Source organism: Schistocerca gregaria, chromosome 2 (genome assembly GCF_023897955.1).
Source record: "Schistocerca gregaria isolate iqSchGreg1 chromosome 2, iqSchGreg1.2, whole genome shotgun sequence".
In the NCBI taxonomy this organism is placed as follows: Eukaryota; Metazoa; Arthropoda; class Insecta; order Orthoptera; family Acrididae; genus Schistocerca; species Schistocerca gregaria.
The window spans coordinates 222251918-222279317 of record NC_064921.1 but is presented as its reverse complement, the minus strand read 5'-3'; the positions used below and the strand labels follow the sequence as shown (position 1 = coordinate 222279317).

At 37.6% G+C, this 27400-nt stretch overlaps 1 protein-coding gene across 13 annotated transcripts in view; it reads right to left on the bottom strand.

Annotated features, from left to right (window-relative positions):
* Window positions 1-2567: 2567 nt before the first annotated feature.
* LOC126336721 (Ig-like and fibronectin type-III domain-containing protein 1) overlaps window positions 2568-27400 on the bottom strand; it is a 2308230-nt gene continuing 2283397 nt past the window's right edge. For all 13 annotated transcript variants that reach the window (XM_050000693.1, XM_050000696.1, XM_050000702.1 and 10 more), the window contains 5 exons: window positions 26019-26165; window positions 20095-20206; window positions 19552-19748; window positions 10547-10731; window positions 2568-5321 (listed from right to left, as the gene is read on the bottom strand). In XM_050000693.1, the coding sequence (XP_049856650.1) occupies window positions 5130-5321; window positions 10547-10731; window positions 19552-19748; window positions 20095-20206; window positions 26019-26165 (833 nt within the window). In that variant the 3' untranslated portion in view covers window positions 2568-5129. The remainder of the gene's footprint in view (window positions 5322-10546; window positions 10732-19551; window positions 19749-20094; window positions 20207-26018; window positions 26166-27400) is intronic.

Below are 27400 nucleotides of genomic sequence, written 5' to 3'. Positions count from 1 at the left end.
TGCCTGTTTTTCAGTTTGACAGTTATCAATATATCCACATAACCTATTCATTATTAATCTTTCAAAAAATTTCAACAGCAAACACTGCAACAATATTGGTTGATAATTCTTTGGGTTGTATTGGTCCTTCCCATGTGTAGGAAATGCATGCATCCATATTCTTGGAATTTTTGCAGTCCTCCAACAGCAACTGAAAAAGCTCAATAGGAACTATTTAGCATTTTTGGACAGATGTTTAATTATTTCATTCCAGATGTCATCAAGTTCAGCAGCTTTTCCTGTTTACAAATTACTTATGGCCTCTTTTAGTTCTTCCATTACTTTTCTTTGGTTAGTTTACTTTCAGGCTAGATCTAGCTTCTTATTTTTTCGGTCAGCTTTGCCATTTAATAAAAGCAGGCTGGATATTAGGTTAGGTGTTACATTTACATGTGGCATTCTTGTACTTTCAGACCTTCTCTTATAAAAATGGCACTTCCGTACTTTTCATGCACTATCTGTTTACCAGCTGCATACCTACAATATGGGATTTCCTTTGAGAGGGACCCCTGTGGACCTCCTGTAGACAAAGGATGTTACAACTGGTAGTTTTGCAGATTTCTACAATTAAATCTTGTTTGGTGACTGAAATTCCTTAAGTGTTGAATGAAATAATTGTCTGTGTGGGCCCTAAAAAAGATTACTCTTTGCTTGGCTAGCCCACCTTTTTGGCATATTGGTCCAATGTAGTCTGTTTAGTAGCAGAATTCATGGAATGACACTAGACTGGTATCAGACTCAATGGGGTTTGTGATCGGGAACACTTCTGGTATGACTCCCTTAGCTACAACAACAATGCATTCAGCACGCTGGTCATGGTAGCTTCGCTACATTAGTATGTTATTCATTACTAGACCTTCTCCTGCATTATTTCAATTTTGAAGCCTGGATGTTTGTAATATCAAATTGACTTTAACTTTCTCAACTGTTTTTCAAGGGGGACCTGCTTTTACCCAAGAAATATAAAAAATAAATGTTATTCAAGGATAAATGACATTAGTTAAAGAGGCCTAGTCCATAAATGTCATTTCCCTGATCCTAGTAATTCATGATTTCGTTCAGATTGGCTTAGATATATGCAAATCTTGTTGCAAAATCATCTTTTCACTTCTGTTACTATCATTATTATTACCCATCTTTTGGATGTGGCAGCTATTCTCACTTTCTTTGGAGAGAAATTTGGCTTATGCTTCCACACATATTTCAGAACTTTGTATTCAATAGTTAGTCAGTTGATTTTGTATTTATAGTCCTGTACTTATGTGACAAGTAGTCTTGGTCATCCTGCCACCAAACTTCACTAATGCCCACTGTATCTAACTTTAATCTATTCATTTCCTTTTTTTTAAATTGTTTAACCTGCCTACCTGATTAAAAGATATGGCGTTCCACCCTCTGATCTACAGAATGCCAGTTATGGTTTTCCTGATCACAACATCCTGCTGAGTTGTCCCAGCTTGGATATCTGAATGGGGCTTATTTTATCTCAGAAATATTTTACCTGAGGCGATGCCATCACCACCTAACCATGCAGTAGGACTCCATGTGCATGGAAAAGTACTGGCCGTAGTTTGCCCTTGCCGTGACCTGTCAGCAGTACCAGCACTGCAGAGCCATATCGGGTGATGTTGCAAGGCCAGGTCAGTCCATCATCTAGACTGTTGTCCCTACAATTACTGAAAAGGCTGTTGCCATTTTCAGGAACAAGATGTTTGTCTGCCCTCTCCACAGATACACCTCCATTGTGGTTGCACCTATGATATAGCTATCTGTGTCATTAAGTCGCACAGGCCACTTTACCTCTCTAATGCATGTGGTTCATGGGGCAGAATAAACATTTTAATCGACTAAAATGTATACCACATATTGCTTTCATCAGATGTTAGGGAAATATTTGTCAGGTAATGATAATGAAGTTAATACACAAACATTAAATGACTGATATGTGAACCCTAGCTACCATGTTGTGAGCTAAAAATAATTTGTGTTCAGTTTATCATTTTACAGACAACAGAGTTTTATCCAAGATCTAAGAAACAGGGCAAATTGCATTACACGAAATGAATATTCACAGTATCTTAAATGAGAACCTAAGACACTTTCTTGAAAAGGAAGAAAAACAAAAGGTAGAAAGGAAGAAATAAACTACAAAATTTAACACCTCATCTCATATATTTAATGTCTTTCTGAACCAAGGATCCTGAACCGCTTCTTTCTTTTGCACCTCTTTATCACCTCAAATATTTTTTTTTTCTATATCCTTCTACTAATCCAGATAGAAGACATTCTTTAAAGGCCTACAAACGAGCACACTCTTCAGTGAATTTTTTGTTGATTTGTAGCCTCGATCCTGCTCCTGTGGGATCTAAACTAAATACCTTACAGTTGTTCTGATTCTGAATAATTTTAAGAGAGACAGATTATCATGAAATAATGACAGGTATTATCAAATGTAATGCTTGGTTATAATATTGGTTCTGCAAATGTTAATTATTTTGTAACATGTAGACTATGAGAATATAAAATGATTTATCTATGGGAAAATTACTATTTTTTATTAAATTCTGTTTTTACAATAATTCTATACATGATTCACAGTCTACATTGTACAAAAGATATCTTTTCAACAACAAAAAACAGCCACAATTGTACATTGCAATATAGATTTCCCAATTCTTCTTTCTAATAGAAGTAATCTTACTTCATTTACAGTTGTGGTCTCTGTTAAAGCATTATACCTATCATGGGGAAATCAATCATTATCAACATAAAAATGGTAAAGTTCTTGACTTCTTCCTATAGTAATGTTCTGAAAGGCACACATGCTGCATGAAAACGATATGTCAGTGTGGACATACTCCATGACCACAGTAATAAATCTTTTGAGCTGAAAATATATAATAGATTTTGAAGTCTTTTCAGTATTTCTACATGGATTTTAATTCTTTACATGCAGACTGGTAAAATGTCACTTTTTTGCAACTATGACTTTTAGTGTAAATTTCATCACTGTCGTGAGCAGTTATCCATGAAGTCCCAAATGTGTTGCTAGCAGCTGTAGCTGCAGTGTGTTAAAGGTTTATCATTTTTTAAGATATTTACTTAAATTTCTCTGAGCACAGATCTAAGTAGAAATAAATTGCTTGCACATAGTACTTGCTAAAAGCCTCATGTGCTTCCCAAATCTCTGTGTGTACTTATTAACAGATCATCAGTGGTACATAATGTATGAAATCATTAACGGAGAAATGGCTAGACTTCAACAAAAAGTGACATTCTGCCTCATTTCTGGAGTTGGTCATTATATTCACTGTGCATCCAGAATGCAATTATTTTTTGTGTAGGACAAATAAGTAACAAATACAAATAATATAACTAACAAACGTAATCTTACTTTTCACAGTATTCTTATTATATGTGTGTCAAACTATATGTATCTCAAATAATTAACATTTGATATCCAAATTATCTGAAAGGCACAGAGATATGCTGTTTTTCTTCCCATTGAAATCTGTCATTTTATGCCTCCAGGAATCCTGTATAAATGAATGACTTACATGATTTTTTGAGGAAAAAATAGTGTTCATTTATGGAACTGTTGTGCCATAGGTTCTTATTCATAGTTACTTTTCAACTGACTTTATAAGAAAGAAATCTTTCAATTAAAGTATGACAATCTTACATACTTTAATTATAAAATATGAAATGGATTCTAATATCATACCCAATGACAACAGTCAATATTCTAAACTCTTGAGAATTCTGGTAGTTTGTAAATGTGTAAAAATTATGAATACAGCAACTCAATACACTCCAGAAAAGTCAGCATACAGAATTATTGAGAAATAGTTGTCTCAATGTGTTTTGGATACACATCAGGTTCTATGTAATACAAAAAAATGCATTCCAGATTTATTTATATGTGCTTATTCTCCTGATGACTCATTCAGAATTCACTTAAAAATGTACATTAATACACCATCATGTCTGTCATTATAGTGGAATTTTCTTTTTACCTATAAACATAATTAATATTTATTAAATCTGATAATGAATTTCTAACCATATTAAGTTGTTTGTTGCCACATTTTTCACAGAACTGAAATAAATGCATGTGCTACTCTTTGTCACATGTTCTAGGCCACTTGATTCGTCACCACAATTCTGAAGTCACTTACTGCAGCTGAAAGTGCAGATTAAATACCTGTTAATATCTGAGTGTGTCCCTTGTCTTTGCTCTTGCTCAGTCATACTGGGACAGCAGGTGAAAATTTAGATTTTTTAAATATACTTATTTATATATATCTATCACACCTATTGAGTAGCATGAACATGTTGATGGTGTAATGATCCTCTTAAGATCATGCCATTGGAGCAACTTGACTGACTAGTGTAGTAATATCAGTTTGATAAATTATTTTGTCTGCTCAAGAAGTTTGGAAAAAACTACCCATAGCTTTCACTTGCTCATATTATCTACCTGATCTTTCAAGTTGAGAACTACCATATTAAAGAGAACACTTGAAATAAATTTCATCAGTGTTTAGCAACACTGAAGATCCTGAGATAGAATGTTGTCTGTAACTACTTTGTCAGATCTTGACTAACTCAATCCATCTGATTCAACAGTTGACTTTTAATGTCTGACAAAATACATAAGTACACATCTTCATATTTCTTTGGAATGTATCCCTCATCTAAAACTCTGGACAGCTGCACAGGTTAATAAAAAACAGGCACAGATTACGTCACTATTACATTGTGTAATAATGTATATTTCACTATGGTCTAACTTTTCCACTTAAGCTTCAGTCCTGTCTTCAATCCTTTGATAGAATCCTTAGAAATTTCTAAGCTCACTCACAACAGTGTTCAAAATATGTATATTGCCATCAGTCAGGAGAGATGTCCCTCCTTGTGAAGATACCTTTCACATCCTGTGTCCAATTTGTAACACTTTCAATAAAATATATGTGTCAAGCAACCACAATTTCCTCTGGCAATGTCAATATGATCTGTAAACTGTACACAGCACAATTCACATGTTCTACTGGGTTCTAGAACTTTGATTCATGGCGGAACTGTTGATACTATTTGAGCCTCTTGAACCCTGCCCCATCCTGGCCGAGCTTTAGTTCCTCATACAGAGACGGCGCCACTTCTGTCTGTTGTGCAGGTACATGCAGCGTCTCCTGTTTCCAACCCGCTCCACTGGCAGGATTAATACCATTGGAAATGCTGTTTCCATTGGCCATGGATGTGTCTGCTTGGGGCTGTGGGATCTGAAATAGCAAAATTAACTGTGTGCACTTCAAATGGAAACTTTAAGTCAAGCAACATTAGCTATTACTGCTATCATTGCGGCTTCAATAGCTGTACTTTTCACGGTCTGAGTTTTTTTTTGGTGAGAAAATGATCTAACACTAGGGCATAAGGCAATGTCTGGGGTAAATGAAATGAATTAATAATAATTTTGCGATGAACTCTAACTGCGTATAAATTTTCATTGTTATTTTTACTTGCGATATCTTACTGCAGACATTGGCAAATTTGTTTTATTTATATTTCAGAAGTTAATACTCTAAAAGATAAATACAATAGTTTGTTTGGCATATGAGTTCTAATTTGGCTAACATGTAAAATTCATGTGGACTTCCATGTGATGGCTGCATTGTTCTAGTGAAAATCTTGACTTTTTTCTTAACTGGTTGAAACAACAGTTCAAGTGGTTGCAAAATATAAGAGTTATGCAGAAAATAAATTACGAGGGCCCACAAGGAAAACAAAAACATCAGTAAGAAAGAAGTATTTGCTTCATTATTTACAGAGATTAGTTGGCTATTTCTCAAAATAGCCACATATTTCTGTACATGGATGGGAGACATTCTACTTGAAGATTGTCTGCCAGTGTTGGTGGGTAAATACGATATTGCAGTGCCTATGTTATTCTGAATTATGATGCAATGTTTCTTTGGAAATGCATGCATGCATGGCAAAAGGAATATTGCATCATAATCTGGAATAACACAGGCACTGCAATATAGTATCATATTGTATCTCAGTATATGGTCAGAAGAGAGTTTAAGGATTACCCTTAATATCAAGCTTTAGTTTCATCAAAGTATTATCAGAATCTGCGAGTATATTTAACTTTGTTTTATAATCTATTCATTCATTCATTCATTTTTCAAAGACTCTTAGTGAAGGAGAACATTAATGGGTGTGAGCCAAGGCATATATTAAAAAAAGTGACATATGCATTAGAAATGGCAGTGATTAACTGTTGTCAAACTGCATTCTTTCTTTCTTTCATTGTATTCTGTATGAAGAAGAAGAGCCATCAGGGGTGTGGAATAGGTCAAGGCATAAAATAACATACGATAGAGACACCATGGAAACTAATACTATATTATCAATAAAATACCACTATACTGCTTAGTGCTATTCATGCTTAGGCTATTTAAAATTAATCAAGTAAATTAGTAATAAAGATGCTACTTTGAAAAAGGCTACTGCCTTCTTGGTTTTACTGTATAGCTTCTATTTTTCTGCTGTTAATGGCTTAATATTTACTTATTACAATGGTATTTTTCAATGACAACATTTTAACATCTACAAATACTGAGTCCTATTTATAGTACAGTATTACTTGCCAGACACCTATCTGATAAACACTGTTACTTGGAATGAAACTAATGAAAATTTTAATTCCCTGAATCAAAATATTCTGATAATTTGTAGAAAGAATGCCTAATGAGGTATGTTTTTAATTTTATTTTGAACTAGTAAGGATTAACAATTTGTTACTATTTGTTAGATGGAAGCTTGTTGAATATTGTACCATCAGAGCACATAACTCTATTCTGAACCCTGGACAACAAGACAAAGTCTACATGAAAATTTTTTTGCATAGCCATACACCAAATTTGTTTCTAGGTAATGCCTTCGTAGGAGAAATCACTGTTGATGCCACCTCCCTGTACACTAACATTCCCAGGGGTCATGGCCTTACCGCTATTCAACACTACTTTTCCCAATGCCCAACAGATTCCAAACCGACAACCTCCTGCCTAGTTGCCATGACCAACTATATCCTCATCTACAATTACTTCTCCTTTGAAGGCATTATCTACAAACAAATCCAGGTTATGGCTATGGGCTCCCACATGGCACCATCCTATGCCAACCTATTCATGGGCCATCTAGGGGATTCCTTCATAAACACCCAGAATCGTAAACCCCTCACCTGGTTCACATTCATTGGTGACATCTATGCTGTCTACATCGAAGGTGAAGGCCATCTAGAGGATTCCTTCCTAAAAACCCAGAATCCTAAACTCCTCACCTGGTTCATATTCATTGGTGACAACTTTGCTGTCTGGATCGAAGGTGAGGACACCCTATTCACATTCCTCCAGAACCTCAACAACGTCTCCCCAATTTGCTTCACCTGGTCCTACTCAACCCAACAAGCCATCTTCCTTGATATTGGCCTCCATCTCAAAGATGGCTACATCACTATGTCCGTTCTTATCAGCTAAACCCTGCCTAGATGACCTTTTCATATTTCCACATCCCCCAAAATTCCCTATCAACCCTCCACCAAATCCAGTGCCAAAACATTCCTGTAACACTGATGTTTACCTTTCCATCAAAACTCTCAGCTCCACAGAAGTTTCAGTTTTACCCAAAGGCCTCACTTTTAGCCCTACACTCGAATTTAACCATGTTGGACTTGTCAAAGACCTACTCTTCTTCTCCCAATCCCTGCAATGGAAACACTTCTTTGTCACCAGTCCCCCAACCAAAACCACCCTAATTCCAATACTTAACCCTGCCTCTTCCAGTTCTTACCACCATCCAACCATGATCCTCCACCAACCCCTCCCACCTACACACCCACTGGTCACTTTCCAGAAATTCCTTACCCCCAGCTTAGCCTCACCATCCATCCCCGCGAACCTACCTCAGAACAATAATCTTTCAGCAAAAGAAAGAATGGCCATACATGAACTCAAAACAAATCCTGACCTAATCATCCTACATGCAGACAAAGGTTCCACCACTGTTGTTATGAATTGCAGTGACTATCTGGCAGAAGGCCTCTACCAGTTGTCACAGTTCTCCACCTATAACCCTTGCCAGAGTGATCCCATCCCAGAAGTCCAACTCCAATCCATGCTTAAAGCCTTATGCCTTTCCCAGAACATCTCCCCTAAATCCATTTTCCTCCTCATCCCTATGACACCCCCGCACACCTACCTTCTACATGCTCCCCAATATTCACAAACCCAACAATGCTGGACGTCTCATCATGGCTGGTTATTGGGCCCCTCCTGAAAGAACCGTGGCACACCTCCAACTAGTTGCCTTTAATCTAGCCTCCCATGCCAAAGACACCAACCGCTTCTTTCACTGACTCTCCACCATCTCCTTCACTGACTCTCCATCATCTCCACCCCTTTACCTCCTGGATCCCTCCTTGTCACTGTTGACCCACTTCCCCAAACACTAACATCATTCATGTCCTTAGTTTTGAACACTACCTTTCCCAACTTACTTCAGACTCCAAACTCACTACCTCATTCCTCATACACCTTACTAAGTTTATCATAACTCACAACTACTTCTCATTTGAAGGAGAGGTTTGTAAACAAATCTGCAGCATAGCCTTGGGCACTCACATGGTGCCCTCCTATGCCAACATTTTTATGGGTTCTGTAGAGGAGAACTTCCTAGCCTTCCAAAACACCAAACCCCTAGTGTGGTTCAGGTTCGTTGATGATAGCTTCATAATCTGGACCCAGAGCCAAGACATCCTATCTTTGTTCCTTCACAACCTCAACATTTTCTTTCCCATCTGCTTCATGTGGTCCTCCTCAACCCAGTGTGCCACCTTCTTAGATATTCACCTGCTCCTGTTTGATGGCTCCATCTGCATCTCTGTCCACATCAAACCCAACAACCACCAACAGTACCTGCATTTTGACAGCTGTCATCCCTTCCACATCAAAAAATCTCTCCCATATATCTTGGCTACCTGGGGATGGCGTATCTGCAGTGACAAAAACTCCCTTGCTCAGTATGCTTAGGGTCTAACAAAGGCCTTCACTGACAGGCACTACCCCCAGTCCTAGTCCACAAACAGATCTCCCACACCATTTCCCCCCTCAACCACAATCCTGCCACCACCCCCAAAAATCAGCCACAAAGGAGTGTCTCCTTTGTCACCCAGTACCATACCGAATTGGAACAACTGAACCACATCCTTTGCCAGGACTTTAATTACCTATCATCGTGCCCTGATGCCATGAAATGAGGGACAGCCTACCTGACATACTTCCCACTCCTCCTAAAGTGGTGCTCTGTTGCCCACCCAAACTCCACAACATCCTAGTCCATCTCTACACCACTCCCAGTTCCAACCCCTTGCCAAAAGGATCATATCCCCAATCCACCAACCCAACACTTCCTTTTCCAATCCTACCACATATTTATCCTGACCAATCATGGGCTGGGCCACCTGTGAAAGCAGCCATGTCATTTACCAACTCTGCTGCAATTGTTGCACAACTTTTTATATTGGTATAACTACCAACCAGCCGTGCTCCAGGATGACTGGCCACCACCAAACTGTGGCCAACAGCAAAGTAGACCACCCTGTGGCAGCTGAAAGTAATACACTAGATTTCAATGGCTGCTTCACTACCTGAGGCATTTGGATTCTTCCCTCCATCACCAGCTTTTCTTAACTTCGCTGATGGCAGTTACCCCTACAATACGTACTCCCTGGCATAATTATGCCAGCCTCAACCTACTGTAACATACTGTCCCCAAGCCCTCCACTCAACAGTTTCCACCCCCTATATCCTATCTTTTACTCCCCATCCTCATCTCCCACCCTGTTTATTTGTAGCCCTTTGCCAATGCACCCACCTGCCTTTCTCAGCTCCTCTCCTTTTTTCCTGATCTCTCTGGCTCACAACTTCTTGATGTCATGCTTGTTGGCAGTCTAATCCCTACACACTCTCCCCACCTGTACACATTTTAATCATACCTGTCTGCATCTTGACATGTCTTCTTTACAGTAAATAGCAATCAGTCTTTTCCTACACTAATGTCAGTTAAACAAACTGAGAAAATAAATCATTTACCTCAGTAACAGGATGTGTGCGTTAGGCATTGATTCCAAAGAAGATGGAAACTGTCGTAACATACAGGAACTGTATTATACCAACCAGTGCTCTAACATTTTGCAGTTGTTTATACCATAAAGCCTATAATTAATAATCAAATGCTATTCCTGACATTTCAGATAAAAAGTTCTCAGCATTTCTCAACCAAGTCCTCAGATAATAATTTATCCAGGAGGAAGCTTTATGGTCCAGCTGGACCAAATGTAAAATTTCTTTTACATGAACAAAAGGAAACTGGACTGCTTTGTGCAGCATTATATAAAATGAGATAGTTCAATGAATTATTATAACCTGTGTCAATGGTAACAAACCTGTATGTGATCCATGTTTACTTCACGAAGATAGCTTGGATTTTCAAAGGCAACTCCTCCAGTTGATTTATTTCCAAGCATTCTTCTAGTTCGTATGAACCAGACAGCTCCAGCAACAATTCCAGCTGCTATGATTAAGGCAAGCACCACTCCAACAGCAATTCCAACATGGGAGCCATCGCCACCTGGGTACCATAGAAAATATGCCGAATCAGTCAGTGAACAAGATTTTCTATTGGATTTTGTAGACACTCGTACATGAAATGGTGAAAATGTTGGAAGAGTTTTCATTTGAAGGTATGTTATACATGTTGTTGATAACAAAATTATAGTACTCTTGTACTTGAAAATGTGACAAAAAATTTACTGTACCAAAAGGCATTAAAAAAATTAATAAACCTATACCTACAGGAGTTTAGAGCAAATAAACCCTACATGCATTAATAAATTAATGCCATAATAAATTCACAACAAACATTTAACACTAAAAATTAATCAGTTTCACCTGCATAACCTTGTATCTTTCTAAACTCTTTAATCTTTTTCCTCCTTATTTATTGTAACAGGAAAAATCTTTTATTCTAAACTCTGAAGCTTCAGCATTCATTATTTTATACACTTTTGTGGGTGTGATTATAGTTCTCATATGCTATCAGTGTGTTATTGAGAGTTATATGTTAATTGCAATAGTGTTTCCAATATCTTTTGTGCAGCTAAGTTCACTGGAAGTTTTTGAGTGAGCATTGATATATTTTTGTTGTTCTGTGCATAAGTGATCAATCTACAATGCTTGGTACTGATATTATGGTGTCTTCATGTTGTAGCACTGGTATTTATATCTTAGTGATACATTATCACCTATATACTACTTTATGATGGATTATGAAGCTTGAATGTTTCATGACATACCTCAGAATAATTAATAATTAGAGGAATCATGCATCAAACAGTCAGAATCAAGGTAAAAATTCTGTGCTTGTATTTCACACAGAGGAGGCATGGCAGCCGTTTTGCTACATCCATCATAAGATGCTGTTCTTATACCAAGCATACAAGCCTTACTTTTTCAAACTTACAGGTTTGAAGGGATAGCTAGAGGAAAGATTTCTGCCAACTACAAAGTTGAGGAAGTGATAGTTGGTTAAGGGGACACACAACACTTTTATGACATTAAAATGAAAGGGTCCCTATCTAGGCTCATAAGAAGTATAGAATTGTGATTACCAGTACATGAAAAAATATTTGAAGGTCTTTTCTAAAAATTTATCAAATTAGTATACTCTGTGGTAAAAAAATTCAATGCAGTCATGTTTGCATAATTAAGAAGCCTCCATGGTATAGTGATTGGCGTCACAGGTTAGTGGTGTGTATGTCCCATGTTCAACTCCCAAAGTGCAACTCAACAAGGTTTAAGACAAGATTCATTCATCCTTGAGAGACCAAATGAGAAGCTGATCTCCATAAACAAGTGGCAATACTGACATGCAGGCTACTGATAAATGTTTTATTTAGTGCAGCTAAGGAAAAGGCAGCTGTTTTCATAGCAGTGTCTTTTTCTCCAGTTTAGCTGGCACAATCACCAACAGTACTAAGTGATAGTACTAGTGGTAAGTTATTGTCAGTGCAGCCCACAGATGAAATTTCTATGACTTCCGTTTATTTTGTATTGAGACTGAAATGATATCATACAGAAAGTTTGCAACTTCGACTCTGGAAAAATTAAGAAACTAAGGCAAAATGGCTGTGGTGGTGTTATTAAACATAGCAACTTCATTCTACATGATCCTGAAAATGTATATTACATATAAAATCCAGACTGTGATGATGTTTTAAGGAAAAGGGACAGATTGAGAGTGTGCAGTGATTAAATCAAAAGATTACAAGAGGTTAGAGTTTAAAAGTTCATTGATAACTAGATCACAGACAAAAAACTATGCCAGCTAGAGTAAGATAGAGAACTGATCATATGAGGCAATGGTATTTTACTTCAGAATTGTTGAAACTGTTCATACGATTGACTCATGGGCAGAATTTTGCTAATAATAGAAATGGGTGCTGAGCTATTTACAAAACAGATCCTTTCAAAACAGTCTGTTTCTTTAATAAAGATTGCCAGCTAAGGGCAGTATGCAGGAAGTGAGAGTTGATCGAGCTAAAGGTGAGCATGAAAACCACAAGTCTCTGGTGTAGTATTAAGTTTAATGCATTTACACAGGAACATCTGTATGTGAATGTGTAGTATAAGAGTTCTCCCCTTTTGTACGAAAATTGATGAAGAACGTATCCTGAAGGAGAAGAGGACAAAGAGAAAATAAAATTAACTTAAAAGTTGCAGTGCTTAAATGGACACAGATGAGGTGGACACATTGACTGCTTCTTATCAACAATGTGCTGTTTATTTGTAAACAAATCATTCCATGATAAACACCAAAAGTCCTATGAAAAGGTAGTCATGTAATATAGTAGTGAAAATGAGATCATTTGATGAGGGCAAAAGTGACACATTGCTGAACATGGGCATTGGCAATTTGTTGATAGACTGGAAGTATAGAGATCATAGGGATGGTATCTTGAACAGTAATTTAAAAAAAAAACTAAGTGTGGGGGATAAAAATGTATAATGTGCTTTATCATGTTCAGCAACACCTCTTACAACTTCTCCAAAAGTTTCATATCAATATCTTGAGAAGTTTCTGTTTGATTTACAAAAACGAATTTAAAATGTTCATAGTCACCCCACTTTCAAAATATAATAGGTAAATGAAAAAAATTAAAGTTGTGACAACATTACATGAAACAGTTATGTATTAAAAACCTTACAAATGTGAGAAAACACTTGTGTTGTCTGCTAATTAAAATCACACATTGTATTGAGCGACCAAATGACCACATTCATAGAAAACTCTGCATATCTTTTGAGAGGAATTCTGATTTAAATTTTGTATTTCATTTTTCAGAAGGAAACAAGTGGTAGCAAAAAATGGATGCAGCATAATGCCCTGGTCTTACATGTACTTTCCCAGGAGAAATGATCAATATTCAGGAATATGACAGGAGCAGTCATTTGAAGTAAAAACAAATCCTAGTAAATATGCAGTCTAAAAGCCATGCAATAAGAGCTATGAGCTCTTGGTGAGTAGAAAAGATGTGTTTTACAGTAGCAAAGATGAACAAATGCTCATAGGTCTTAAGGTGTGTATTTTAGAGCTCACATTTACTGGATTTTTTTTTCTTTTTTTTTTCCGCTTCCAACAACCATTCCTGTTGCATCCATAAATACTGACTGTTCATCTTCAGACACCCTGTATAAGTTCTCACTCAGCATTAAAAAATCCAGAAAATACAATAATGAACAATGCAGAAGGGGTACATAATTCCATATTTAGTTCATAGAAAGCTAGCTTAATACAAAAAAACTCATTGTCAGCCGCAATAATACTAGGCATGCAGTGCATAAATATTTGCAAAAGTATTGCTGTACAACAATTTTACAATAATTTTTTTGTAGAATTTAATGCATTCAGAACAGTAATTTAAAGCTGTATTTACAAAGCACAAGTTATTTTGTCATATAATTATTCTGGAATCAATAACTACAATTGAGGATTACAAGAACTTACTATACAATATAAGGAAAGAAAAGTAGAAACTACAAATCTGTAAAGAAGAAATTCATAAAATGTGCAACATTTATTTTGAAGTCTGCTGAACAATGATAAATTTTTTGATGATCAACCAAACATTGGAAAGAACTCTCAGAGAATAATACCTAGTATGCCATTTCCAGGATATGCAATGGTATCTCATGACATAGATTCCACAAATTACCAAAAGCTTTTGAAGTATTTATGATACATGACACTCAACCATCACCCACAACTCATGGCTCATGGAGACTAGTTGAACTAGCTTTAAGACACAAACATCTCGCAGGTGGTGAACAGAATGTTTCATCCCATCTGCTTTTTTGACATCCTCATTCCCGAACATTGCAGTGTACCAATGTATACCATGACCATCAGTCCAGGCAAGCTTTTCCTTGTTTAAAGTGTCCAGCAGTGATGTCTGCCTAGTGATGTGTTGTCAGCAGAGGTATAAATGTAATGCAGTTTTTTAAGTACCACATAGCAAGAAATTTTTTGTCGATGGTGCAGCTGTTTACTAGTTCATGTTGTTCAGCAAGTGATTTGTTGTGAGGTGGGCCAAAAATCTGTTGTTACAATGGATGAAGGTTAAACCTACAGAAGTTCACGGTGTGGGTGATTCTTTTCCCCAAACTGAGGTACTCAAAAAATGCTCTTGATATGCTTGCATGTGAAAAGTGCTTACTGTGATCTAAGAGACGGGGCACTTAAAATATGGCTACAGGGATGGAAAATGGTCAGTAGAAGCAATTTTTTTGACTGGTCAGTTTTAGTTGGATTTTTTTTTAATTTGGTCTGTAAAGTCGGTTTATGTGATATGAAAAAAGTGTGTGACTGGTAAATTAATGTTTAATGTGGCTGACAGAATGAAAAATTCAAAAATTCCATTGAGAAGGCTCTGAAATTCAACTTTGTTAACAACCTTGTGCAACAGAGGGTGAGTCTTTAACTCTACATTGGGAATATTATCTAAATAATGTGATGTCACTGAAAAATAAAGATATTTGATGAATTTCAGAAATGAAAAATTGTACATAAATCATACGAAAAAAATCACATATTTGTATCAGAGCAGTCAAAATTGTGAAATAACCTATTGTTAGCAAAATTAAGTGAAAATATTAAATAATTTGTCACAAGAAGTCAGTTATAAAATTGTCCAAGTAAGATTAAATGTATTGTAAATATAATTTCAACAAAATAAGAAATGTGTTAACTGTTGAAAGATTATAAATGTAATTAAAAATATAACTGCATGTCCCAGTAGTGTTTCAGTCTTCATCTCAATTCTTCTTTTGGTTTTGTCTACAGAATCTCGGGCTCTACCCACTGTTGCCTTCAGTATCACCGACAATGCAACAGAAGCTGATAATGGCATGTGGTTTTAGGAATGATTTTATTCCCTTTCTATCCTTATATAGATAACTGTGTGGTAGATTTTACAGTGTGTACAATGATTCTCTGTAACCTCTTCTTACCTACTTATTGCCTGAAGAAGTCCACTGGCTGGTCAAAACCAGTTACAGGATTGTGAATTGCTCATGTGGTTATGTCATGGGGAAGAAACGTTACCACTTGTGAACATTACTGGTAACTCAGTATATGAAGCAGTCATACTGCTAGGACCAATGGTCTGGTTGATCAAAATGAAGTTCTAATTCACATTATTAATGAAATAGTTGCTACACACTAAAAGAAAGAAAAACTACCAAATTGGAGTACTCTGACCAGTGCTTCCTTGTCAAAAGTATTATTTTTGCTTCGGGAAGAGTTTTGAGTGTGTGTATACAAAAGCAATACTTTTACCTATCCTATATTTTGAATCCTTGTACTGTATTCCCTATAATTTTTCTTGTTACTTTCTCATACATTAATATGAGGACATATTGTAATAGTACAATAATTTGAATTTGTGATTTGAACAGAAATACATATTTTGTGGTCCACCAGACATGGTTTCACTGGTTTTGAAGTGGTATCTGTGTCTGTCTGTCCATTAGTGGATCTGTAGTTTGTGTAAGATATTACCTGGTTAATTGCAAAGTTTCTTTTAACTAATCAGTATAAATTTTTTTAATTTCTCTGAAAACAATAAGGCACAGGTGAAATTTGTATGCTGTAGTGTCCCAGCAGTTCACTACTGTGTAAGGCAGGGTGGAACATGATACTTGTATGAAAATCTTAACCTGGGAATACTCAGAAATAAAATGACATCCTGCTTTAAAATCTCTCTCTCTCTCTCTCTCTCTCTCTCTCTCTCTCTCTCTCTCTCTCTCTCTCTCATGAACAGTAGTCCTAATTCTTTTTATTTGTTTTTTTTATTAACTGTATTACTTAGACAAAATTATTGGAAAATGTACTGTAAAATCAGAATGGTTCCATAAAGAGTCAGCAATGGTTTCATGGTTTATGAACAGGGACAGAAAAAATGTGCAAGTGAAGTTTTTGTATGTTGTGCGTACAAATATTTTTCATTTCTTGGGGCCTTAGCACTACAGAGGTGCAGGCTTTTACTGAGAAGCACAGAGAATAACATAATATGAAACTGAGTTCTTCACAACTACATTTGTCTTCAGCCCTTCCTGGATGTGCATGTAGCAATGAAGGTGTAATTTGACCTCCCAGAGCCACCAGTGATTCAGATGTATTCTGATAGGCAAAATGCTTCAAGAGCAGAGTTAATGGTCTTTAGAAAATGATTGAACTTTGCTGTTCAACAAGCTTGTGAAGATGGCAAAGAAATCTTTGGCACAATATTTCGAGAAGTGTTCCTTCTTACTTCATTCAAAAACAAAGACAAGATACTTTGTATGTGATGATTTAGCTTGCATTATTGGAGGCGCACACTTGTCTTTATGTTTGGATGAAACTGTGATTGCAGCTCCAGAGAAATAGCTTCAAACTGTATCTGAATACCGGTCTGGTCCCTAACAAATGATTATGACATGACATCCACCGACTGATGAGTTCTGTGAAATACAAGAATATTGTTAAACTAGTAAAAGACAAAACTACCGAAGCAGAAATTATGTTTGCTTGTGCAAGTGCTTATACATGCCCAAGATTCACTGGTTTTTTTCTGAATAGAGATCCTTTAATGCATCTTATCCATAATGACCTCACAAACATTGTCAGAACACTCACAAATCGGTTTTGTGTTTTTGCTGCTCCACTGAGTCTGGAAGCATTTGGTGATAATATTACTTGCCATTCAAAAACATAGTGTTCAATACTAGAAAAAATGAATAACTCAAGAAGCTAGGTGCACAAGAAAGAAGCTATATTTATATATAAGCTAGAAAGCACTGTGTGTTTGTACACACATTTTGGAAAAGTCTTCGGATTAACCTGCATTGCGGCATCTTCGATGTTTGCATTCTGTGAAGAGGGTGAAAGAAGGATCATACAAAAACAAGTGAAATTAGGTGCAGTTCTTCCAATTGAGTACATTTAACATGGACTTGTTGATGAATGGAAACTATTGACATTATAGAAAGAAAAACGAGGTAGTAACAAGAACCCAGCAGACATCTACTGAAGTCCCCCCCCCCTTTTTTTTTTTTTTTTTTTAAGAGAAAACAAGTACCCTGCTGTTATGAAAATTTTGAAGACTGCAATTGCACTCTAAAATGTCAGTGCATATGTAGAAACTGATTGTCACTATTTGGGAAGACCATGAATTAGGACACTGCAGATATGTGTGATAGTACATTGAATGCTCATTTGACTGTTAGAGATGCTATAGTGAATGTGTTTGAGAGGGAGGTTCACTTTTTAATTATCAGTCAGGAGCTTCTTCAGTTGGCATTCAAAGCTAATGCCAGATACAAGCAATACTGTGAAGATGAAGATGAGAAGACAGTGGCCCTAGGAAACAGGAAACAAGAACAACAGGAAAAAGAAAACTTGTTGCATGCAAATATGAAGAGTAAGTTTGAAAAACAAAAGTAAATATTGAACAGGTGCTAAAGAAAATGAAAGAGGAAGAAAAGGAAAAAAGATTTTGATAGATTACTGGGTGGTGCAAACATGTGCTTAAAAAGAAATAATAAATAAAAAGGGCATGGTGGGAATTAGTGTGGCCCAAATAATGTTGGGAAGTGTTACAAAAGTTAGGGGACAAGAAGTGAAGAAAATTAAAGACATAGATAGAAGAGGTACAGAAAGCAGTTTATATCCAAAAAAAATTGTTCTTCCAAAGAAGCAAACACAAAATGAGATTTAATGACCTAATTGTGTAAACAAAGCTAGATTATTTTCTACATTACATTTAAAAATTAAAAGTTGTAAACATTTTGTGTGTATTATTCTGAAATCAGTACTGTTTAGCAGCAATTTAAAGTGTTTTGTGATCTTTGATATATTTGTGCGGAATCGGAGCATGTGAGTGTTATTATGATAAGGTGCTAATTTATTATTATATGTAGTTTTGTAATAATTTTATATGTTGATTACAATGAAAACACTAAATAGGAATAAGTTGGCTGACTATGAGGGTGGTGGAAGCCAGATAAAAAATGCTATTGACCCTTCTTTTCTAATGGGAAATTTGAGTCCATATTTAGTCTGCCTTTTACCGAATCAGTAAAGCTACAGTTTGTAATCAAAATGTAACTTTAACTTTAGTCTTATGTTTTGTTTCCATCTGTGTGGTTATGATCAAATGCACTGATGTGTACTTTTCCCATTCTGTGCCTGACTACCGTACCAGTGACAGGTATGGACCTGACAGTGGCTAGTTATGCGAGACACCCAACTATTCCTTTTGTTGTACCGACAGACATGTTCCATCTTGAAAACAGTAGATATTTCTAATTTAACTTCTCATTAGTGTAAATTGACACACTGCATGCAAATGAAGTTTCTAGTAAACCACATATAAAGGAAACTCCATGTAGGAATACTAAAAATATAGGAAGAGATATATTGCTACTTGCCATAAAGAAGGCATGTTGAGCTACAGACAAGCACAATTGAAAGACACTTATACAAAGTTTTCAACCACAGCCTTGACCAGCGAAAGAGAAATAGAGAAACACACTCCATCCATAAACCAAGCAAGCACACCTCACCAACACATGACTGACAACTCCAGCAGCTCATGCCAGGGCTGGCCTGAGCTGCCACAGTTGGCAGTTATGTGTGTGTGAGGTGGGCTTGCTTGTGTGTATGAATGATGTGTGTTCATTTATCTTTTGCTGATGAAGGCTGTGGCCAAAAGCTTTGTGTAAGTGTCTTTTAATTGTGCCTGTCTGCAACATAATGTATATTCTTTATAGTAAGTAGCAATCTGTCCTTTGCCTACATTGTTGAAGCTACATATAAGCCATTTACATTTAAAAAGACAATTTAGTGGCATACCTATACTTCCAGATGAGATGTATTTATCCCTTGTTGTGAACTGCTTGGCTTCTGTCAATGTGCTTGTACCTAGGTGATTGCCAGCTTTAATGACACACTCATATGGCTCTCCATATTTCAGCCCTGTAATCAAGAGGCTGGTAGACTTGGTATCATTCTTCATTATAGTCCGAGAACCAACTTGCTTCCAGAAAACCCTAAAACACAAAACAGCATAAGCATTAAATGCATACCTGACACACTGGAACAGGTATCAACATAAAATCAGAAAGCAGAACTTGAGGTGAAAGATCAAAAATTTGTGTCAAGTTATAACTCATGAATATCATAAAACTGGCTTTGATAGAAAAAGAAAATAACAAGGAATGCTATAATTTGATGCAATTAGAACACAGTAAAATTCTTCAAGTAAACAGCAATGAAACTTAATGCTAATTAACTTCTTTATTTTGCAGCTCTTCTTTCACCGTAATTTATAGTAGTCTAGAGAAATTTTGGCAGTGAATTATATATCTCCTGACTAAATTAATTTTGTCAATTTACCTGTACATTTCTACAGTATTTGGGTTCTTGACTGGAGGATCCCACTTCACAAGAACAGAATGTGCATCAACCAATTCAATTTGAATGTTCTGTGGAGGGCCAGGAAGGCGTCCTTCAAAAGTAAAAATGTCATTATGAATAATAATTTTATTTATTCATGATACTTACTTATTAGGTGAAATAAAATTTAAGGAATATCAGTCTCGAATATCAGAGACATCATAAAGTTAAAATCTCAGTTATTAAAAAATTGTAATTTCTTTCAATCAACCAGATCATTCTCCTGGAAATTTGGCCTCTTCTCTAAAATGATTTTTTATGAGATGAATTGTCCTAGAGTATTACCACACAGTAACACATGAAAGAACATCTGGTTCTGATATTCAGCAACTGTATACATTTTCCTGTCTGTTTTCTACTTGTCAAATGATAATTTCATTTTAATAACCATTCTTCTTGTAGATAAGCATACTGGACAAGACATTTATCACCTAGAAGAGAAATCACACAAACACCATGCAACACCACCTCTAGCCTTGATAATGGCCTACATTCAGTGAAGAAGAAAGTCCCCAAGGTTCTTCAGATATGCCATATTCAGCTGAAGCCACTCATTGATGATTATAGGTCATAGACCTCCACAAGGTTGTGGGGACATTGACTGGTATGTTTCACCCATTGTTCCAAACAGTTGCAGACCTTTTCTGTGTGATGAAGATCATGTAGTTTTTTGAGCTAGTCGGGATTCATAGGGAGCCTCAGTGTTCATCAGACCAGAAAGATGTGTGCTGCCTTGTGAACCCAGCTATTGTCATCTTTGAAGATGTGTGTCTCCACAGCATACTCCTCATGAAGATGTAGGAGGAAGGGCAACAATGTCTCCTAAAATGTTTAAATAAATGTTTTTGTTCATATCCACAGTAACCTGCATGAGTGTGCCCAAGGTGTGGTATGAAAAACACTCCTGAAACATGGCAGAACCACCTTCGAACTGAACTGCACTCTCAACACACTGCAAGATAATGCCTCATGAGCAGTCATTGCACTTGCTGCTTTGCATAATTTGATAAGAGACAAATTAGTGACTCGTTGGACCACACCACATAGCTCCAGGCATCTACTGTCCAATTTCTGTGTTGTTTTACCCACTGAGACATGTAGGTATGTGCTACCACGAGTAATGGTTTTTTTGTAAGTGAAAAAATGAACTGCAAAATTTTGAAATTTGTATGTCAGGTAGTGTTTGTTTTTAATAGATTTCTGTAGTTCTAAGAACAGATACCTCATTATTCAGTAATATAATGGACCATGTCTAACTTTTGAAGGCTGTGGGCTGTGATTTGGAGTTTACACATTTACAGTAATTCACAAGAAGATAGAAGTAAGTGAAAGCTCAACTATGAGTTACATAATTCTACAGAATGTTTCACAATTTCTATTACAGGCTTCTATGGGTTGTAGACAGGATTTAGTGGATATACACTGCCGGAAAAAAATTGCAATACTAAGGAGGAGTTTTGTGACATAAGCAAGAGTTGGTAGGCATGTTGCTACGTCTGAAAGATGGTGTCTACTCAAATTTCATGCCATTCACAAGAGTGGTGTTAGCAGTGCCACTATGAGGATGCATATCAGGTTTGCTTTTAACACACGCTGTAATGGTCAGTTACCTTTCATACTGGATATGGTGAGTTGATGTTAGTCAAAAGACAAGGCTGCCATTATCAACATCTCACCGAGTTTGAAAGAGGTCATGTAATAGAGCTGCAAAAAGACATATGCTCCATCTCCAATACTGCAGAAAGACTTGGCAGGATAATAACCACTGTACATGATTGCTGGGAGATGTGGTCATGAGAATCTGTTATCGCAAGACGATCAGGCTCTGGATCGTGACTTGGCACTACCGAGAGGGAAGACAGTCATGTTTGGCACATGACTCCAGCACAACATACTGCATCTGCACCAGCAATTTGAGCAGCAACTGGCACCACAGTCACACAACAGACTGTTACAAACTGGTTACTTCAAGGACAGCTCCAAGCCAGATGCTCTGTAGTGTACACTACACTGACCTCAGACCACTGCCATCTCTGACTTCAGTGGTGTCGAGCGAGAGCTTATTGGAGGGCAGGGTGGAGGTCTGTTGAATTTGTTGATGAAAGCTGGTTCTGCCTTGGTTCCAGCATTGGCCATGTGTTGAGTTGGAGGAGGTCAGTTGAGGGCTTACACCCAACCTGTCTGTGTAGACACACTGGACCTATACCTGGAGCAATGGTCTAAGATTCGATTTCATATCAAGCACTCATGGCTCTCCCAAGCACCATGACTGCAAATTTGTACATCAGTTTGGTACTTCAACCTGCTGCACTGCCACTCATGAACAGCATTCCAGGAACTGTTTTCCAACAGGATAATTCTCACCCACATAACACTGCTGTAACCCAACATGGTCCTCAGAGTGGCAGCAAGTTGCCTTAGCCTGCTCAATCACCAAATCTATCTCCAATGGGGCACATGTGGGACATCATTGGACAACAACTTCAGCATCATCCAAAACCTTTTAACTGTCCCTATATTGACCGACCAAGTGTTACAGTCACGGAACTCCATCACACCTGTACAACACAGCTCATGCATATTTTCATGTTTGCATTCACATTCTGGCAGTTACACCGATTATTAATGTTTCAGCATTTCACATTTGCAATGGCTTATCTTGCACTTCCATTAAACTGTGATTTTTCTGTGTTAATCACTTAAATATGGTACCTAGAAAAATGTGTTCCCAAAATTTCATTATTCTACATTAATTATTTTTGGTGCTGCAATTTTTTCCATCAGTACAGTTTTGATGAAGAACCTACGTCTGGAAATGTATCATTTAGATATAAAGTAAGTTTGTAGATCACATCACTTTCAAATCTACCATTTCAGTCTGCACACAGTAGAAACAATGAGCTGTGACATATGTTTTCTAGGGAGCTGCTCCCTGTGGCAATCCTGCTGTTTGTGGGGGTGGTATGAAGATTGGGGTTGTGAGGGGAAAATGGCATAGGAGATCTGTCTGCAGACTAGGTCTGCGGGATAGTGCCTGTCTGTGAAGGCCCTTGTGAGACACTCAGCATACTGGCAAGGGAGTCATTGCAGATACGCTACCCCCAAAAACCCAAAAATTCTGTATGCTGGTTATTCTGACCCATTGAAAGAATTTTGGTCCTCATTAACCAACACCATCACTTAACTGCCCATAATGTAGCCTGCCATGTCAAAGATAGCAACCATTTCCTTCACAGACTCTACATCATCCCCACCCCTTTTCCTCCCAGATCCCTAAAAATCACTGTTGATCCCACTTGCCTGTACACTAACATCCGTCTTGCCCATGATCCTACCACTATTGAACACTACCTTTCCTAACATCCTTCAGACTCCAGACCTACTAGCTTATTCTTCATGCACCTTACTAACTTTGTCGTAAATCACAACTCTTTTTATTTTAATGCAATATATACAAACAAATCTGCAGCGCAGCTGTGGGCAACTGCATGGCACCATCCTATGTCACATATAGAGGAGATTTCCTTAGCCTCCCAAAATGCCAAACCCTTAGTCTGCTTCAGGTTTATTGATGATATCTTCATAATCTGGACTCAGAGACTAAGACAACCTCTCCTCATCCCTTCACAGCCTCAACACCTATACTCCTACATGCTTCACTTGGTCCTTCTCAACTCTGTTTGCCACCTTCCTGAACATTTACCACCTCCTCTGTGATGGCTCCATCAAAACCACTGTCCACATTAAATCCACACCTGCATTTTGACAGCTGTCATCCCTTCCACACCAAAAAATCTCTCCCAGACTGCCTCGTCAGCTGGGGACAGCATACGTGCAGAGGAAAACCTCCCTTCCCCATTATGCTGAAAGTCTCACCAACGCCTTCACAGACAGGAACTTTCCCCCAGACCTAGTCTGCAGACGGGTTTCTCATGCCATTTCCCCACACATCCCAATCCTTCCACTTTTCTCTAGAGCCAGCTACAAAAGAGTGCCCCTTTTGTCACCAAGTACCTCCCCAAGACTGGAACAACTACACCATATCCTTCAACAGGCCTTTGATTATCTGTCATCAGGCCCTAAAATGAGGGAACCCTACCCAAGGTTCTTTCCACTCCTTCTAAAGTGGTGTTCCAAAGCCCGTCCAACCTTCACAACATCCTAGTCCATACTTACGCCACTCCCAATCCCAATCTGTTTCCACTGGAATCATATCCCTGTGGAAGACCCATGTGCAAGATCTGCCTAGTCCATCCAACCAGCTCTTCCTATTCCACTCTTGTCTGGGCTTATTTTACCCCATCAAAGGCCACACCACCTGTGAAAGCAGCTATGACACATCAGCTCTGGTGCTACATTGCACAGCTTTTTACATTGGTATGACTACCAGCCAGCTGTCCACCAGGACGAACTGCCACTGCCAAAATGTGGCCAAGAGAACATAACATGCTTAATTTCAATGGCTGCTTCACTACCCGAGGCATCTGTATCCTGCCCTCCAACACCAGTTTTTCTGAACTGTGCAAATGTGTGTTATCTTTACAATACATCCTCCAATTCTGGAATTATCCCATCCTCAACCTACAGTAACCTACCGTATGCACACACTTCTTCACCGAATAGTTTCCACCCTGTCCATCCTACCACCTCCTCCCTCTTCTCATCTCATCTCTGAGCCTCAATGTATGCCACCCTCTGCCAATGCCACTCCTCTCCTTTTTCACTCCCATTCCCCCTCCTCCTTTCTGCCCTACAGTCTTCTGATGCTCCGCCTGTTGACAGTTTAGTCCCTGCGCACACTGCCAGACAGTGCTTTTTCCTTCTACCTCCAATGCTGTCCCTTCCCCTTCCCCACCCCCTCTGGATTGCTGCTTCCATCCTACGTGACAGTTGCATTCCGGTCTGTGTGTGTGTGTGTGGTGTGTGTGTGTGTGTGTGTGTGTGTGTGTGTGTGTGTGAGAGAGAGAGAGAGAGAGAGAGAGAGAGACACTTTAAGTGGCTTCAGTTCCCAGACAATGTTTCATTGGCAATAACAATAAACAAAGCTCAAGGTCAGAGAGAAGAAGGAAGAGGACATGGACAGAGGGGGAAAGGGCATACATTCAGCTCCATACATATTTAACAATTGTGAAGCACTGCCAGGTTTGCTAGTATCTGTATACATCCAGACTACTGTTATTTTATCCTTGTGATTACTAATTAAGATCCAAGATGCTGCAGAATTTTGCAATGAATATCATTTCATGAGGACTCTGGTCCAGATGCTCACAAACTTATCATCTGCTGAATTAGTCAAATTGGTCGTAAAGGTTATATCTTTATAAATACACCACATATGCTAGAGGTGACAAGAGGAATATAAAGTGACCTCAGACATTTTGTAAAAGTGTAGGAGTGCATTTCTTCACTGTTTAGTACAATGCTGTGAGTGCTTATTTGAATCAAGGGAGGTTATCACAGTTGTCAAGATACTGGATTTGAATTTATATGTTTATTTAGGTTTCTGTAACTTATTAAATCAATTGAGATGAATGCTTGGGAGGTCCCTCCAACAATGTCTCAGCTAATCTCCCAATTGAAATAGTACTCGTATCTCTAAGGACACTGACATATCATTAATTTGAACCTTTCTTCATTTGTTGTTATAAATTAGTGTACATATAAACCATTCCTTTCTCTCAAGCTTTAGATTTCATTCTATGAGGAACAGTAATGGAGTCATGCGTGTTGCTAAGACATTAAGTCCAAAAAGGTTCAGTTAAGATAGCTGATGCCTATGATTTATGTATACACAATAAAAAATAAACTTGTTAAAATATTAGAATTCACATAATTGTGTTGTTCTCCGCAGGGGCACTTTTTACCTCTGTCCTCATGGAAACATGCCATAATTTGCTTTGTATAAGACAAGACACAAAACTTGTTGTTGAAAAGTGGTTCCCCTCGACACCAATCGAGGCATCGCCTTGGCACTCCCCACTGTGCACAGCAACTTCTGTGATCAGAACCATCTGAAGTAAAACCAAATAAACATCATTAGTGACAAAATAGAGTGGACATGTTTTAAAAGATATTTAAACATGATTAACAGAAAGTATTTATCTCTTATTTCTGGAATTGGTGAGTCTACTTTGAAACTATTTAAATTCAAGTGACTAGCAAGCTTTTCTATTTGTGTAGTAATAATATTAAGAATAGATGAATCAAAACTGTTTCACAGCAGATAATTCATTGTTCAGCAGGATGGAATTTTGTGGATATAATTTTACTTATTTTGTAGGTTTCCAAGGGCAACAGTGATATTAACTGTATTGCTTAAATATGATGATCACCAGATCTAGTTATGAGAATGAAAAAGTGTGTAACAGTTTCAAGAGGACAGTCCTAGCATGATTTTCATGTATTTGTTCTGGGAAATACGCTCCAAAAATAGGTACAAATGTCAAAAGGAGACATTATACCACTGCAGACTCTAATAGTGATAAAACATATTCATAGCACTGACATTACAGCTACATAGTATATTAACATAATACAAAAATCACAATTACTCCATGAAAATATATTTACAGTGTAGCAGAAAAATATCAAAGGCAGTTCAAAAGCTCCCAAGAACAATTACATGATGAGTCATTACTGTTGCACATTTTGAATTAAAAACAAGGACAGTCACTCCACAGGAAGAACAAATGTTAGAGTTTAAACAGTGGGAAATCCAGGGTGGAATGTCAGAATATTACGAAAAGGAAAGTTGCTATTCATCATATAGCGGAGAGATGCTGAGTCACAGATAGGCGCAACAAAAAGACTGTCACAAAATGAGCTTCGGCCAACAAGGCCTTTGTTGAAAATAGACAAACACACACACAAACACACACACACACACACACACACACACACACACACACACTCACACTCACACTCACACTCACTCACTCACACAAACACAACTCACACATTGGTTCAGGTACCAAAGACTGTTGATGTGTGTGTGTGTGTGTGTGGGGGGGGGGGGGGGGGGGGGTTCCCCCAACAAAGGCGTTGTTGGCCAGAAGCTCATTTTGTGACAGTCTTTTTGTTGTACCTATCAGCAAATCAACATCTCCGCTATAAAATAAGTAGCAATTACCCTTTTCAAAATATTTGAATGTAACGGCCTCTTAACAGATTTTGGAAGGCCGCACAGTAAAAAGCTTTTGTATAAATGTAAATAATTTAAGGATTGATTAAAAGACAGTTTTAAATA